The 17,924-nt window shown below is 43.3% G+C and overlaps 1 protein-coding gene and 1 long non-coding RNA gene across 2 annotated transcripts; both read left to right on the top strand.

The window, feature by feature from the left end:
- The first annotated feature begins 3,270 nt into the window (after positions 1 to 3,270).
- On the top strand, positions 3,271 to 13,560 carry LOC143277803 (uncharacterized). Its single transcript, XM_076582705.1, has 7 exons — positions 3,271 to 3,290; positions 4,096 to 4,127; positions 5,898 to 6,190; positions 8,068 to 8,247; positions 9,593 to 9,844; positions 11,462 to 11,814; positions 13,549 to 13,560. Exons 3-7 carry the CDS (start codon positions 5,950 to 5,952, stop codon positions 13,558 to 13,560), a joined length of 1,038 nt encoding a protein of 345 aa, XP_076438820.1. The 5' UTR covers positions 3,271 to 3,290; positions 4,096 to 4,127; positions 5,898 to 5,949.
- Positions 13,561 to 13,992: 432 nt separating this feature from the next.
- Positions 13,993 to 15,001, top strand: LOC143278081 (uncharacterized). Its single transcript, XR_013053823.1, has 2 exons — positions 13,993 to 14,132; positions 14,823 to 15,001. It is a non-coding gene; the product is annotated as an uncharacterized LOC143278081 (long non-coding RNA).
- Positions 15,002 to 17,924: the final 2,923 nt, after the last annotated feature.

Raw genomic sequence — 17,924 nt, 5'->3', positions numbered from 1 at the left:
GACTCCGGCAGGGGTCTGACATTCCTGTCCTGTGCAAACTACTTACAATACTTTCCCTATGCGGCTAGCTCAGGCTTGTAAAAGAACCATTCCCAGTGGCAAAAATATATTTTAAAAAATCTCTCTCTCCTAACTGACTTGTATCACTTACCACTGCTGCTGACTGGAGGAAACACCAGAACAGTGCTCCTCTGGCAGGTGGATCTTGTCCTGCTCATTCTTGTTTTCAGGGTCTGATGTCTTTTGGGTATCATTCTGATGACTGTGCAGCTGAAATTTTATGGAAACACAAACATAAAGGCAAAAAATTTCTTCTTTGGTGCAAAATGTGGGAAGACATATTCCAACTTTCTCGTGTAAAATAATCCAAAGGCATAACAGTTTACTGGATATTGGCTTTTTAGTTCCTCCCATCATGACCAAACGTTACAACATAAACATTTGTTAAATATATGCATATATATGCATGCACAGTGCATTAGTTCCGCTTTGGCTGAATGAACATATATATACATATACATATATATATGTTCATGTGTGTGTGTGTGTGTGTGTGTGTGAATCATAAACAATTTTTTGTGTCAGAACTGTTCAGTCACAAAAGATTCAAGACTCATGACTGGTTCATCAATTGTTGAAACACATGTACAGATATTAACTTTTTAACATGTGCAAACATTATTTCATTAATTGATTTAAAAAATGTCAATAAGAAGCTAAAGCTAAGTACTTATATATAAAGTTATGGGTAAGTTAAGAAAGTATGTACATTAAAATATAATCACACACACACACACACAGAGAGAGAGAGAGAGAGAGACTAACTGACTGACACACACACAAAGACAGACAAACACACACATCATTCTGATCCCATCTCATCCAAGCCATCCACCCCACCCCCTACACCAAATCTCATAACCCTCTCTCCTCTCCTATCATGTGCCTCCACTCTCCCCTCCACCACCACCCTCTCATTTCACAGCTTCCATCACAACATTTTAAAAAAGGATCATCATCTTATCACATAAGTACTCCAAAATCCCATTCCACCCACTCTCACTCTTTTTTGTTCCCTGGGTGTTGTTGTTTCCTCATGAATTCATAAGTCTGTGTCCATTTCCCTCCATTCAGGTTCTGAAACAAAAAGAATAGAGGTCTAAATAAAATATAGCAAGCATAAAATGACATTTATTTATTCATTTATCATCACATATTTTAGACGTGGTCATATAACACACTTTCACAAGTGAAATTATACAAATAATGAGGCCAGGAGATGATATGATTAACAAATAGTAAAGAGTGGTAACTCTCTCCATTACACAAGGTACATAACTTCAAGTCAGTGATGCTTACACAACCGATTCAGCTAGCACACAGGTAAATAAAAGGTACATTGGAACAAACCCAGACAGTAGGATAATAGCAGAAACCCACAGCATGGAATCTTGGGTTTCACTTTCTGATAATAGGAATATTGCCCTATGTATAGTCCTATGTATTTATAGGCCTATAGTTATTATTAAACTATAATACGCCTTTTTTTTTAATCCTGGGTGTATGTATGCAAATAAAAACATAAATGCAATCTGTTTTTGTCTTTATTAGAGGAACACACACACACACACACACACACATTGCTTTCATTGGTATCAATCATGCATGCGGTTTCACAGTCTGTTAGTGATATAGAACTGTATGTCTGAACCCGGCAGCTAGGAACGAAACATTGGCAAAGGGGGTGAACTGACTTGGGGCGAACTGGTTGGAGGTGAACTGACAATGGGGCGAAACGACCGTTTACCATCAGCTTGAGGTCAGTTCAGAACATTAGCCAGAATAAAGATCAGCTAAGAGGTCAACTCAGAACGTCAGTCAGAATAAAGATCAGCTAAAGAATCCTGCAAGTGCTGGGATTTGATTCATTTATTATTGAGAACCAAATCAGTGAATGGCGGCAGTCATGGCTGATGGTGATGTGTGCCACATGTATTGACATTAAAAAAACAACAACAAAAACCCCACCCAGGTTGATTACAGTTTTCAATTTTGGCTCTCTTGATAAACAAAACAAAACAAAATCACAACAAAAAGCAAACTAACAAAAAACATGGTTTTTTGGTCAAACCACAGCAGTGAAATCTTCCACCTGAATTGAAGAGTAAATTACTGTTTTGATCAAGAGTTAAAGCCTTTATAGCTCATAAGCAATTCCTGCTGTACAACCATAACAAATCTGATAATGTCATAACGCTCCAAATCACCATTCATATTTTTGACTCACCACCACTCATTCGCTGCCATTAGAAACAAGTGTTTGTTCTTCAGTCAAAAGTTGTGTGCAACTGCTTGAAACCGAGCTATTTCCAATCAGAAGCAGCCTGCATTGATCAGCATTTCATTGTTTTACATTCATTAATGTCAATATCCACATTTTTTCCCCTAAGACGGAATGAGTAGTGTTCATGACAAGGCACAGACGTTCACTCTGCCAGTCATACAGAAGAGAGGAGGGGGAGAAATGTGGATAAAGCCTCATTGATATACACAGATCTATCTATCGAAGTTTCAGACTTTCCTTGCCTTCTTCACAGATTTTTGGCTTCAAGAAATCATAACAAAATTGCCAAGTTTGTTTTTAGATTGGTGCAATAATAGCCAAGTGGTCAAAACGTTGGACATTCAATCTCAGGGTCCCTGGTTCAAATCTGTTGGGTAAAGGGTGGAGATTTTTCTGATCTCCTAGGTCAACATATGTGCAGACCTGTTGGTGCCTGAACCCCCTTCATGTGAAAACTCACGCAGAAGATGAAATATGCATGTTAAAGATCCTGTCATCCATGTCAGTGTTTGATGATTATGGCTGCCTACATGGTGAGGTAAATAAAGAAAATGGTCATAATGTAACATGTTACATGTCTCTATGAGTGTGTATGTGTGTGTGACTGAAACCTGGTTGAATGACAGGAAACGAATGATGAGTGCTCAATGGCAGCAGTCAGTTGGGTCCACCCAGGTGGGCAGCCTGTTGTGCTAATGACTCCGTGTTTATAAAGCGATCAGAACTTGGTTACTGATCGAGGATAGATGCTATGTTATATAAGTATTGATATCATCATCATCACCATTGTCATCATTTTCTGATGAAAAAACTTTATGATCCCCTGCAGAATGCCCTGAACATTTGGAAGCACAGCAGCTCGGAGACCTGTGATCAGGAACCTATAAGCAGTGTACAGAGCGGAGACAGAGAAATGACAGAGACACTGGGATCGAGAGAGTGGGTGGTAAGTTGGTTGTCAGTTTTTATGCTTCTGTGGGTGAAGCTTTTGCAAGCACTTAAATGGGCGGTGGAAATTTCTGGATTGGCATATTGATGGTTTGTGTTTTTTTCTCTCTCTTTCTCTCTCTCTGTCCTTTTTTTTTTTTTTTTTTTTTCTATATTGAAAAAACCTCTATCATAAAGTTATAACAATACATAGAAAACTGAGAAGCCAGGATATGGAGTTGTTCAACTCATTGTATTATGGTGTTTTGGAGAACTTTGTATTCAAGATAACATGGAGTTAATTAACTCATTTGGTCATTGTGTCATTGTATTAACTCATTCAAAATTCAATATATTTATAACTTTACATATGATATATGTAATATATTTTGCATTTTTGTAATTTTTTTTTCATATTTCTTCAGTTCTTGGCATAACAAATTGTTTTGTGTGAAATTTCTTGCAACTAAATGCAAGTGTAACAGATCTATGCTTTCGGCATTGAGAACTGGTTACCACATTGTAGTGACTGTGATACTCTTGCTTTGTATTATGAAGTGTTCCTTTCTATATTCACATAGAATAGATACTCTTGGCTAATGATATAATGCTATACTATAGGAGTTGTACATTGCTATGTGGAATATTGTTTTATGGAATTTTGGAATGTGAAGGATTCTATTTTTGTAACATGTTATGGTGGGTTGCATGTATTCAAGTTTCAATCATGTCAGTAATTTTAATTGTATTGATACCTGATGGAAAAGTAGTGAGACAGATACTAGTTATTGATGTATGAATTGTTTTTTTGTATGTTTGAACAGTGGAGGTCTGATGAGGAGCCCAAACCAGAAAAGTAAGTCTATTTTGTTTGATTTATTTTGTATAACACAGAGCTAGTTGTACCGTTTCAGAATTTCATTTCAGAATTGTTATGCGGCAGCTGTTTTTACCCCTGATGACACTGGTCTTCTCTGTTAGAAAGCTTGAGATTGGTTGGGGGAATGTACTGGTGCTGCTTGTTGTGTGTTCTAGAAATTATTTGGGTTTCGTAACCTGACTTACTTTTTTTTTTTTTCAAAATTCTATCCTAAATTAAATTATAATCCTTTCACTCCCAACCATAGCTCATGGGTTCAGGGATCATTGAATAATCAGAAGTCAAGCTGGTCACATGGTTACTGAATCTTCTTTTGAAAATGATGACTGCCTGGTAGGGTGTCTGAGGTGATTCCTCGGCAAGGTTTGGATCAGTGTTGATGCTTTTTCTGCTTCTGTTTTATGAAGTAAAAAAATTGTTGAGCATGTCAACATGGCTGCCACACAAGTGCCACTGTGTACTCTGCAGCAGAAGGTGGCTAGAATTTTTTTTATTAGCTGCTGTACAATGACAGCGGCGACAACAAAAATGTGGTTGAAAACAAAAGTGATGTTACTGATTAACCCAAGTGATTCTGATGAGGATTACACCCTACTAAGTACATCATCGTACATGTAAAACGTTACGCACATGCCTGTGTGAGAGTTTATGTGTGTGTGTGTGTACATGTGACCGAAACCTGATTGAATGACTCAGGAAACAAATGATAAGCACCGAATGGCAGAGCTCTGTCAGTCGGCTCTACCCAACTAAGCAGCCTGTTGTGCTAGTGACTGTGTTTGTAAAGCGCTTGTACAAGTTGTAGTTTGGTCTCTGACCGTCCGAGGAAAGGCACTGTATAACTATCCATATCATCATCATCATCATTGTCATTGACAGGTAGGGGGCATGGTTGTGTGGTGGAAGTGGGTGCAGGAACCCTCACCCTCCACCCCGTCCACCCTCTCCCTCCACCCTCAACACACACACACACACACACACACACACACACACACACACACACACACACTCCCTCTCTGATGCCTCAGTATTTTAGCTTTGGAGTCTTCATTTTGGGGTTTCGTGTACTATGTATACTATTGTATAACAGTGTGGGTGTTTCATTGTTTGTGTTTTAAACAACAGTGGAGAAGGAGAACATAACTGCTCTTTGTTGTTATGTTCAAGACAGCAAATATTTCAGTACCATTTCCACTATGGAATACAGAGACTTGTATTTTCATCAATGGAAGTTGTGTGCATGAATTTACAAATATTTCCAGGGCTGAAAAAGGGTTAATGTAAACCTCTGCAGTGACTGTCTTCACTGTTTTCACATGATGCTAAATTGGGTTTCTTTATGTTCATGTAGTAGCTGAGTGGTGACCACTGGTCTGTGGTGGTGTCACCACCCACGTGGACTGACACTGGCTGGTCAAACCTTTCTTGATGCCACCTACAGGATGATACACCGCTCTTTTCCCTACCATGCAACATGACCTACACAGACACATACATGTGCGTTCATCACACACACACACAAAGATGCATGCACGCAGGCATACAAACACATACTCTTAAAACACTCACACACACACACACACACACACACACACACACACACACACACACCACACACACACACACTCACACACACACACACACACACACACACTTTCTCTCTCTCTCTCACATATAGTGATAAACACATGCATTTAATCTTAACTTATGCCTTAGTGTTTTGTTTTGTTTTTTTGTTTTTTTCAGTCTCATCACCGAGTCTACTCTGCCTGATTCCAGGGGAGACGACAAAGACTTGATGACAATGACGTACACACACCCCCCCTTCTCTTGCCCGGTGCCACGGAAAGTAGAAAGACACCGCCCCCGCTTTTGTTTTTCCACCCCTGAACGGAAAACAACACATAGAGCAGTTCCTGAGACTGCCGGTGGCCGGCCCAGGATTTTCCCGATGTCACGTTCGTCGAGGATTTCTCCTTCACCCAGAGTCTGTGCTCTTCGCCATGCTCGCTGGTGTACACGGGAGTGTTTGTGTGGAGGTGGGTGTGTGTGAGACAGAGAGAGGGGGGGGAGAATTCATCTGAGTGAGTTAAAGAGTGGTGGAGGTTTACTCTCAGGCACTTAGCTGGAGATCATGAGCCGAACAGTAAAAGATGGCACACAAAATGACAGCAACAACAAAAACAAAACAGCCCCAAAACAACAGCACACACAGACATGCTCACACTCTCACACACATACACACACACACAGACACACACTTCAAAGCATAGACTGTAAAGCATATAGACTTGCCCTTGGTGTACCTTTCCATGCTGGTTGGTGTCCTTCTAGGACCAGTATATGTTAATCAGTCATGTACGACAGTGGCCATCAGAACAGCAGAGGAGGCAACTGCTGTCCCGACTATCCGGGCTGGAATTTGATTATACAGTTTATAGTAGAGAGTGTTTTGCCCAAGTTGCATCCCCACTCCCTCGATCAAGAGGGCCTTAGGACTCACCATTGGGATGGATCCCAAAGACTAGTTAGCCCCCAAGGCTACAGCACTACGTCCCAGTGCAGTTTGACTTCTAGTGTGAGAGGCATAGTCCTTCATGAAAGACTAAGCTGCAAATGATTTCCCTTTGCAATTTAGAAACCACTGATAATACAGCTCTCACTTTGCTGTTGGCCATACTGTAAACGTATGTCAGATCAGTGATTTGATGTAAATGGCCAGTACAGCACATCTAGAGCCACTTTCCTCCCTGCCCCCATTTGGCTCCATCCCAGACTTAGTGCGCACCACACACAGCCAGAGGCCTGTCATTTGGGGTTGGGGGGGGGGGGGCCATCAACTGTCAGCTTGCTCTACAGATCCGGCTGTCATGCCTAAGGCAAGCCCAACATGGTGGGCTACCTCTGTCTTGTGCCACAGTTTCCTTCGAACACATATATCACTTCCACTCTTGGCCCACAACCGATGTGGAATCATCAGGTCAAACCACATGTGCACCTCCTTGCATTGACGCTCAACCACGCTGAAGTGAGACAACCCTATAGAGTACGTGTTTCCTTCCCTCCCTTTGATTCAAAGGGCTGTCAGTAAAGTGTGGATTCAACACACCAACCCGATTTTCTTTGTGTTACACAATACAGCTGTGGACCTCAGTCTTCTTTGCCTGCACCAATATCCTTAGGTGACACAGTACACTCTACCTTCATCGAATTCTACTTGAGGGATGTCTATCGCTTTAGGGATGGCGGCTCAAGAGGCGTTGCCTATGCAGTGGTCACACAACAGGCCATTGCAGCGCACTGGTGATAGAACAGATGAGCCCTCCACTTTGTCGTGCCATTCTGCACTAGTGGGTCATGGTTAAGTATGTGTAATTAAAAGTCAGTTTTCCTCCTAAAATTACATTTAACTAACATACTTACTGTGACCCACATTTAAGACCCTCCCGTTCATCCCGTTTTCTGTTCTCCCTGCACACTGCGCTGGTTGCGGTGATTTGCCGTAAAAAGAGGGTGCTAGTCAGGGGGGCAAAGGGGAGGCTCAGGACAGGAATGTCAGACCCCTGCCGGAGCCTGCACAAGTGGGTCATGGTAAGTATGGTAGTTAAACATAATTTTAGGAAGAAAATTGCCTTTAATGTTTACAGACGCACAACATATTGGACAGACATGATAGCAAGATCAATAAGAAATCAATACCACTTAAAAAAAAAGAAAGAAAAAAAGATTCAATAAAAAGTCAGTGAATCACTACCACTTTAAAAAAAAATTGATTGAATAAAAGGTGAGTCTGGTTGCTCCTCTTCCTCATTCCCCTTCTTCAGAGAATTATAGCAGTGACTGACTTACGGGATCAAGCCTGCATGGAGACGGTTTCCACTCACGATTGTGCATTAGTAGTTTGTGTCTGTTTCAGCACACGGGCAAACGGAGGGCGAAAGACCAAGATACAGAGAGGATGACCGCAGTGAAGATGACAACGGCGGTGACATATCTAGGATGATGGTGACCATAGAGCGGAGGATTAGGGAGGACCTCCACCTCTCCTCTCTGGCCAGTTCCACTCCCCTCAACGGGAGTAGTGGTTCTGTGAACGGTTAGTTTAATTTCTTTCTCATTTCCACTCCCCTTGACAGGGCTGGTGGTTCTGTGAAAGGTTAGGGTAACTTCTTTCTCATTTCCACTCCCCTTGACAGGGCTGGTGGTTCTGTGAAAGGTTAGGGTAACTTCTTTCTCATTTCCACTCCCCTTGACAGGGCTGGTGGTTCTGTGAAAGGATAGGGTAACTTCTTTCTCATTTCCACTCCCCTTGACAGGGCTGGTGGTTCTGTGAAAGGATAGGGTAACTTCTTTCTCATTTCCACTCCCCTTGACAGGGCTGGTGGTTCTGTGAAAGGATAGGGTAACTTCTTTCTCATTTCCACTCCCCTTGACAGGGCTGGTGGTTCTGTGAAAGGATAGGGTAATTTCTTTCTCATTTCCACTCCCCTTGACAGGGCTGGTGGTTCTGTGAGAGGATAGGGTAATTTCTTTCTCATTTCCACTCCCCTTGACAGGGCTGGTGGTTCTGTGAGAGGATAGGGTAATTTCTTTCTCATTTCCACTCCCCTTGACAGGGCTGGTGGTTCTGTGAGAGGATAGGGTAATTTCTTTCTCATTTCCACTCCCCTTGACAGGGCTGGTGGTTCTGTGAAAGGATAGGGTAATTTCTTTCTCATTTCCACTCCCCTTGACAGGGCTGGTGGTTCTGTGAGAGGATAGGGTAATTTCTTTCTCATTTCCACTCCCCTTGACAGGGCTGGTGGTTCTGTGAGAGGATAGGGTAATTTCTTTCTCATTTCCACTCCCCTTGACAGGGCTGGTGGTTCTGTGAAAGGATAGGGTAATTTCTTTCTCATTTCCACTCCCCTTGACAGGGCTGGTGGTTCTGTGAGAGGATAGGGTAATTTCTTTCTCATTTCCACTCCCCTTGACAGGGCTGGTGGTTCTGTGAAAGGATAGGGTAATTTCTTTCTCATTTCCACTCCCTTCGACTCGGCGTTGTTCTGTGAAAGGTAAGGGTAATTTCTTTCTCGTTAAGATTCCTTCAGTCTGACAGCGATCGATCACTCTTAGGATATGAAAACGGGTGTCTTATTAAACGTTTCTCCCAATATGTTCAACCCATCATCCACATCAAAACTGGACCCAGCGAAAGAGGGGAGCTTTTTATACCGATTTAGACAACTTCATTTCAGAATGCATGGCAGGTTGCTTACCTGAATAAGCGGCGATTTGTATTGCTTTATATCCCATTTAGATGTGGTGTAGCGTATATGGATTTGTCTGAACGCAGTGACGCCTCCTTGAGCTACTGATACTGGTTGTGGTTGTTGTTGTTGACTTATCTAATTCATGAAAAAAAGATTATTAACTTTTTTGTTGTTGTTGAAATTCTCCAGAGGAACAAAGAGGAGGAGGAGAAGCTGCAGCGATGACGATGGTGACGCCAATGATGATGGCAGAGCTGATGAATGACTTTCGCCGACGCATGACCATGAAGGAGGAAGGCATGGAGGCCGTGGCAGGAGTGCACACCGGCACGGCAAGACTGCGTCAGCAATCTGCCCAAAGCTGGAGGTGCAGCTGCAGTTGCCGGGCTTCCCAAGGTTCCGGTCCATCAGCACCACCTGTGGCGGCTGCAGGGCAGGCTGGTGAGCTGCGATTTGTGTAGCTTTATATCCCATTTAGTACAAACCCTCCCTGCATGCAACCCTTTAAAAAAGAACAAAGAAAAAGAAACCTCCTTTGTCATTTTCTATCCAGTCCATGAATTTCAACTGATCTGGTATTTTCCCACCATACTTTGATTGCCAGTCGTACTTAGGGAAATGATGAGTAATCATCAATATATTCTGAAATCTTTTGTTGGCTTGGAGAGTGTTGGTGCTAACAGTTCACACATTGTTTTTGCTTCTATGGTAGGATGGGCGCTATAGCCGAGTGGTTAAAGCATTGGGCTTTCAATCTAAGGGTCCCGGGTTTGAATCTCGGAAATGGCTTCTGGTAAGCAAAGGAAAGAGATTTTTCCGATCTCCCAGGTCAACATTTTTGCAGACCTGCTTGTGCCTGAACCCCTTTGTATGTATACACAAGCAGAAGATCAAATACACATGTTAAAGATCCTATAATTCATGTCAGTGTTCAGTGGGGTATGGAAACAAGAACATACCCAGCATGCACACCCCTGAAAGCGGAGTATGGCTGCCTACATGGCGGGGTAAAAACGGCCATACACGTAAAAGCCCACTCGTGTACATATGAGTGAACATGGGAGTTGCAGCCCACGAACGAAGAAGCAGAGAAGACGCTTCTATGGTAGGCTTGCAAGGTCTGATTGTTGTGTAAGGTTTTTTGTACAGGCCATGCATCTGCTGCCTTTTTTCCCTTTCTTTCATTTTTTTCTTTTTACAGTGATGTTGCGTAGCAAGTATGGATCAGGACAGTCTGCGTGCTCTGACAACTTGAAGCAGAAATTGTTTTGCTGCATGATGGGTGCAGCAGCTCAGTGGTTAAAGTGTTGGACATGTAATTCTGAAACCCCGGCCACAGTGCCTTCTATAATGGTCATCGGTTAGCTCTTTTGTTTTCCTTTTTCTTCTTTTCTTTCTTTTTTTTTCTTTTTTAATTTTCTTTCTTTAGTTCTCAGGGTCAGGAGAAAGCAATGGTCCTAGAATCAGTTGCCTCTTTATCCTGTTTAAAATTCCTGGGTTTTTTTTTGTTTTTTTGTTTTTTTTTCTTTTTCCATGATACAGAAAATCTCCGTGAGGCACTTGGGAATGATAGTCCAACAGTTGGTTCTGTTTAGTCAGTTTTTGTTCCGTTGTGTTTGTTTTTGAATGTTTTATGTTTTTTTTTCCGTCTTTCTAAAAAAAAATTATTCTGAAGGCAGGCACAGAGAGATGGTCTCTCTCTGTTTGTCCGTTTGTTTTATTTCTTTTTTTTTTTTTTTCATTTTATCTATCTGTGAATTTCTGTGTGTGTGTGTGTGTATAATTTTATATGTATTTGTTATTATGTACATATATTATTATATAAAATATATATATGTATATAAAATTTTATATGTATTTGTTATTATGTACATATATTATTATATATATATTAATATATATTTTTTTTTTTAATTCAGGCGATGAGCAGTGGCCCTAGAATCTCTTGTCTTGTTTACCCTCGTTGCAGTTTAATTTGTTGTGGTCGTTGTTGTTGACTTATCTAATTCATGAAAAAAAAAAATTATTAACTTTTTTGTTGTTGTTGAAATTCTGCAGAGGAACAAAGAGGAGGAGGAGAAGTTGCAGCGATGACGATGGTGACGCCAATGATGATGGCAGCGATGGTGAACAACATTCGCCAATGCGTGGCCATGAAGGAGGAAGACGTGGAGGCCGTGACGGGAGTGCACACCGGCATGGCAAGACTGCGTCAGCAATCTGCCCCAAGCCGGAGGTGCAGCTGCAGCTGCCGGGCTTCCCAAGGTTCCGGTCCATCAGCACCACCTGTGGCGGCTGCAGGGCAGGCTGGTGAGCTGCCTGAGGGCGTCAGCCTTCCCCTGAACTCCTTTGAGGAGCTGAGGAAGCTGGAGAAGAAGCTGGCTGAGGACCCAAAGTTGCGGCAGAACCTGGTGAGCATGGCTGTGTTGGTATATAAGTTACAGTGTAACAATCATGATAATGATGATGCATGGCTGTGTTGGTAGATAAGTTACAGTGTAACGATCATGATGATGATGATGATGATGAATGAACCTGGTGAGCGTGGCTGTATTGGTAGATAAGTTACAGTGTAACAATCATGATAATGATAATGATGATGGATTAACCTGATGAGCGTGGCTGTGTTGGTAGGTAAGTTACAGTGTAACGATCATGATCATGATGATGGATGAACCTGATGAGCGTGGCTGTGTTGGTAGATAAGTTACACTTACAGTGTAACGATCATGATTATGATAATGATGATGAATGAATCTGATGAGTGGCTGTGTTGGTAGATAAGTTACAGTGTAACAATCATGATAATGATGATGCATGGCTGTGTTGGTAGATAAGTTACAGTGTAACGATCATGATGATGATGATGATGATGAATGAACCTGGTGAGCGTGGCTGTGTTGGTAGATAAGTTACAGTGTAACGATCATGATGATGATGATGCATGGCTGTGTTGGTAGATAAGTTACAGTGTAACGATCATGATGATGATGATGCATGGCTGTGTTGGTAGATAAGTTACAGTGTAACGATCATGATAATGATAATGATGATGAATGAACCTGATGAGCGTGGCTGTGTTGGTAGATAAGTTACAGTGTAACAATCATGATAATGATAACAATGATGAATGAACCTGGTGAGCGTGGCTGCGTTGGTAAATATTTGTAACAGTATAACAATCAAAATAATGATAATCTTCTTCCACTTGATGACCAACATCAATATGTTGATGAAAAATTTTCGTTTTGTGGAAGGCTGCTGTTTGGATGCATTAACACGGTTGCCAAGGGATGTGTTATTAGTTGATTGGGGAGATGGGTTGCAGTCTGTTGGTGTGTTCGCATCTCCAGCTAGGCCAGTCTGGCTGCCATAGCGGTCCCTGGGAATACACCCAACGGGTACAGCCCTAGCCTTCTATGAAACTACTTACCAGTGGTGAAAAAAAGGCAGGGGGGAAATAATGATAATAATAATAATGATGATGATAATAATGATAAGAAGAATACTAATGATAATAATCGATGATGAATCAAAATTTAAAAAAATTTCTTTTATTTTCTTTTATGATGATTATTGTTGTCATTATTATATTTTTGTATGATTGCTTTTTTTTTTTCATTAAAAAAAATTTTTGATTATTTTCCTGCCCCATCATATGCACTGTTTCAGTGGCATTACTCCCACGCCGCTTTTTTTTCTTCCTCTCTCTCTCTCTCTCTCTCTCTCTCTCTCTACAGGTTCCATGGGATCAATTATAATTACCACTGTTTTCAGCACCGTGTTTTTTTCTAGGCTGTAAGCAACAATGATGAATAAATAAACGAATGAATGGATAAACAAATGAGTAAATAGATAGATAGATAAATGCTGTGCGGTCATCTAGGCAGAAGCCTGTAAGCAACAATGATGATAGCTAAAGAAATAAATAGATAAACAAACGGCTGTGTGGTTGTCTAGGCTGTGAATAAACGAATAAATAGATAAACAAATGAATGAATACACAGATAAACAAAAACAAATAAATAGAAATAAAATGAATTAATTAATTAATGATTAAACAAAAAAATAAATGCTTCACAGATGAGCACCTCCTGGTACTGATTGGGGTCATGTCAAACTGTTATGATTATGTTGGCTTGCAGGTGGCCAAGTAAATGAATGAATAAATAGATCAAGTCGTGCATGACAAATGAGCACCCCACCGGGTGGGCCTGATCGGGGTTGCGTCAAACTGTTATATAATATATATATGTCGGCCCGAAAGTGGCCAAATCAATGAATGAATAAATAGATCAAGGCATTCATGACAAATGAACTCCACCCCCCTCCCTCCCCCAGGTGGGCCTAATCGGGGTCGTGTCAAACTGTTATGATTGTGTTGGCCCAAAAGGTGAGCACCTCCACCAAACTGTTATAATTGTGTTGGCCCAAAAGGTGAGTACCTCCAGGGTGGGCCTGATCGGGGTCGTGTCAAACTGTTATAATTGTGTTGGCCCAAAAGGTGAGCACCTCCAGGGTGGGCCTGATCTGGTCGTGTCAAACTGTTATGATTGTGTTGGTCTGCAGGTGGCCACCCTGGCGTTGGTGGGTGGCAGGAACCTGGGGCACGCTGTGTTCCGCGTTATGTCGTGCCTGCTGTCCACCCAGCTGGCCCTCTGCTGCAGCCACTACGGCAGGAACGGCAAGCAGAGCTTCAAGAAGCTTGCCCTGCGACGCGTCGCGTTTGGTGAGTGTGGGTGGGTGGGGCCCTGGGTGGTTGGGCGGGGCCCTGGGTGGGTGGTCCCTGGGTGGGAGGGGTGGACCCGCCCTGCCTTCTTCTCGTGGTGCCTTTTCCTCATCGTCTGTCTCCCTCCATACCACCCCTGCCCCACTCCCATCACTACCACCACCACCACCACCACCACTAACATCCCCCCAGGCCCCACACCCTACCCCCGACTCCCATCTCCCCAACCTACTGCGTGCACTCCACCCCCGCATCCACCCCCCCACTCCCACACTGCCCAAAGTTTTTTGATGAGTGTGCTCCTCTCATCATCTCTCTCTGTCCCCCCGCCACCACCCATTGATAGGTAATTAAATTAATGATTTGATAAATTCAAATAGCATATTAAAAAAAGAACATAAGTGGAACAAATGAATATACAAGACCAAAAAATGATATGAATAATAAGAGTAACAATAATGATAGAATTGATAAATGGGAATAAACATGCATATACATACACACAGCAGATATGCAGCAAATATGTTCAATACTATATAAAATAAATGTAAATAAACACACACACACACACAGCAGACATGCAGCAGAAATTCTTTTTGTAATCTTTGCAGGCAGATATTATTGACTTTTTGACAAAAGCTCAGTTTGATTCTAATTTGGTCTTTTTTTTTTCCTTTCTTTTTTCCTCAGAGGCTATCCGAAGGAATGCTCCTCATGCAATGGACTGTGAAATTTCCCAGAAGATGGCAAGCTGGCTCACATGTGGTTGGAAGTGAGACGTGAAGCCGCTTATGGAGAGAGGAAACGGTCCACGTAACTGCAGTTTCAGTTTCTCAAGGAGGCATCACTGAGTTTGGGACAAACCCACATTACACCACAGTAACACCCATGGGTGTAATTCTTCCATCCTAAGACAGTGTGCAGTTCCTCCCCCCCCCCCCAAACCTTCCTCCACCCCCACCTCATCCTTCCACTCCCACTGGCAGAGCTGTCAAAATCACTACAGTGCTATCCTGGTCCCCTCACCACCTGTACTTTGATTGCAATCTTGCGATCTCTCCCCCACTCTCTCTCTCTCTCTTCTCAAGCCTCTGTCTCTCTCCCCATCTCTCTCTCACTCTCTCTTCCCCTCATCTCAGTGTTAAGGTTCTGTGTGCTGATAAAAAAAAAAAAGGAAACAGCCATTCTGTAGAAGTATATTCTTAACTAAAATCAAGTCAACACAGACACGACCTCAATTTTCCTCCTTCCCTTCTCATCCCCTCTCTAGACTACACCCCTCACTCACTCCTCTTGCTTCTTTCCACCAGACGCCACCTCCCATTTGCATACTTGCTGACACTCAAGCCCCCTATCTTAGCAACCTTCATGTAGATGTAACAGCTGTCTGCACCACCTTCCCTCTCTGGAACTGTGACCCTTCACCGTCTTTCACTCGCATGTATAGATACATACAGTGTGAACGCTTGAAACATTCACACATATACACAGCATGCACACACACACACACACACACACACACACACACACACACACACACACAAACATACATACATACATTGTGTGTGTGTGTGTGTGTGACACACGTTATGAAGACAAATGACCTTGATACTTTCAGACAACTTGCTCTGTATTTTTTTTTCCCAAACAGTCCTTTAAAATTTGACCCCCTCCTCCTCCCCCTCCTTCACCCCCCTTGACTTGTAGACAGAAGGCCATGATATTGATATTATACCTATTATTAACAGTTATTGTAAACTGTTTTTATGGAACAAAAATGATTCATTAAATATTTAAGTAAATTGATCAAGTTAAGTAAAGTTGTGTAAGGTCGCAATTGTGGCCACTTAATTTTAGTATGGAATAAAATCTCGGTGATCCCTTGTGCTTGTTGCATTGTTGAGCATTTCTACAATTTCTTTTGTTACAGATAGCTTTTACACCCTCCATGCTCCTAAAGGGATTACAGGAATAAGATATCTTTGAATCTGTGTGTGTGTGTGTGTGTGTCTGTTTCAGTTGATTACAGTTTTGTTGCTGTTAATGCTACCATAATTTCTTGTTTCAACTTTCTATAGGTGTTAACATTATTTGATTTACTTCTGAGGAGTTATGATTATTTAATTGTCCTCTCTTGATGATGGAGTCTCCCGTCGGCCGACAGATGAGTAGGCAGGCAGGTTTATCAGTCAATGTGTGTCCTCATATGGGAGAATAGGCAAATTCTGGATGCACAGCACTTCCCACAGGTGTTGCAAGGGAAAACATCTCCTGAAATTGAGCCCTGCTTCCTTCACTCGCTGGTTGGTACATGGACTCGGTCTTGCTGAGGCTGATGGTGAGTCCAAAGCGCCCGCAGGAGGTTGAGAACCTGTCCAAACAGGGAAAGGAAGTGGCGCCAAACAGAGAAAGGAAGTGGCCCCCAAACAGGGAAAGGAAGTAGGTAGAGCCCCCCCAAACAGAGAAAGGAAGTGGCCCCCAAACAGGGAAAGGAAGTAGGTAGAGCCCCCCCAAACAGAGAAAGGAAGTGGCCCCCAAACAGGGAAAGGAAGAGGCCCCCAAACAGGGAAAGGAAGTGGCGAGAGCCCCAAACAGAGAAAGGAAGAGGCCCCCAAACAGGGAAAGGAAGTGGCGAGAGCTCCCAAACAGGGAAAGGAAGCGGCGAGAGCTCCCAAACAGAGAAAGGAAGTGGCGAGAGCTCCCAAACAGGGAAAGGAAGTGGCCCCCAAACAGGGAAAGGAAGTGGCGAGAGCTCCAAACAGAGAAGGGAAGTGGCGAGAGCCCCAAACAGAGAAAGGAAGTGGCGAGAGCCCCAAACAGAGAAAGGAAGTGGCGAGAGCCCCAAACAGAGAAAGGAAGTGGCCCCAAAACAGAGAAAGGAAGTGGCGAGAGCCCCAAACAGGGAAAGGAAATGGTGAGAGCCACCAAACAGAGAAAGGAAAGGAAGTGGACCCCAAACAGGGAAGGGAAGTGGCCCCCGAATTGAAAAAGGAAGCGGTGAGAGCCCCCAAACAGAGGAAGGCAGTGGCCCCCAAACAGAGAAAGGAAGTGGCCCCCAAACAGGGAAAGGAAGTGGCCCCCAAAATGAAAAAGGAAGTGGCGAGAGCCCCCAAACACAGAAAGGCAGTGGCCCCCAAACAGAGAAAGGAAGTGGCCCCCAAACAGGGAAAGGAAGTGGCCCCCAAAATGAAAAAGGAAGCGGCGAGAGCCCCCAAACAGAGGAAGGCAGTGGCCCCCAAACAGAGAAAGGAAGTGGCCCCCAAACAGAGACAGGAAGTGCCGAGAGCCGGAAACAGAGAAAGGAAGTGGCCCCCAAACAGGGAAAGGAAGTGGCGAGAGCCCGAAACAGGGAAAGGAAGTGGCCCCCAAACAGGGAAAGGAAGTGGCGAGAGCCCCCAAACAGGGAAAGGAAGTGGCGAGAGCCCCAAACAGGGAAAGGAAGTGGCGAGAGCCCCCAAACAGGGAAAGGAAGTGGCCCGCAAACAGAGAAAGGAAGTGGCGAGAGCCCCAAACAGGGAAAGGAAGTGGCCCCCAAACAGGGAAAGGAAGTGGCGAGAGCCCCAAACAGGGAAAGGAAGTGGCCCCCAAACAGGGAAAGGAAGTGGCGAGAGCCCCCAAACAGGGAAAGGAAGTGGCGAGAGCCCCCAAACAGGGAAAGGAAGTGGCCCCCAAACAGAGAAAGGAAGTGGCGAGAGCCCCAAACAGGGAAAGGAAGTGGCCCCCAAACAGAGAAAGGAAGTGGCGAGAGCCCCAAACAGGGAAAGGAAGTGGCCCCCAAACAGGGAAAGGAAG

This window comes from Babylonia areolata, chromosome 35 (assembly GCF_041734735.1).
Source record: "Babylonia areolata isolate BAREFJ2019XMU chromosome 35, ASM4173473v1, whole genome shotgun sequence".
In the NCBI taxonomy this organism is placed as follows: domain Eukaryota; kingdom Metazoa; phylum Mollusca; class Gastropoda; order Neogastropoda; family Buccinidae; genus Babylonia; species Babylonia areolata.
Note: the sequence above shows the minus strand (reverse complement) of the source record. Positions and strands in the feature narration are given on the sequence as shown.

What these genes read in the sequence shown, in the direction of transcription:
- LOC143277803 (XM_076582705.1), top strand. Translation starts at nt 5,950, where the DNA reads ATGACAATGACGTACACACACCCCCCCTTCTCTTGCCCGGTGCCACGG. An exon ending in ACGGGAGTGTTTGTGTGGAG is followed by an intron (nt 6,191 to 8,067) that starts GTGGGTGTGTGT and finishes TGTCTGTTTCAG; the next exon opens with CACACGGGCAAACGGAGGGC. An exon ending in GGCGGCTGCAGGGCAGGCTG is followed by an intron (nt 9,845 to 11,461) that starts GTGAGCTGCGAT and finishes GAAATTCTGCAG; the next exon opens with AGGAACAAAGAGGAGGAGGA.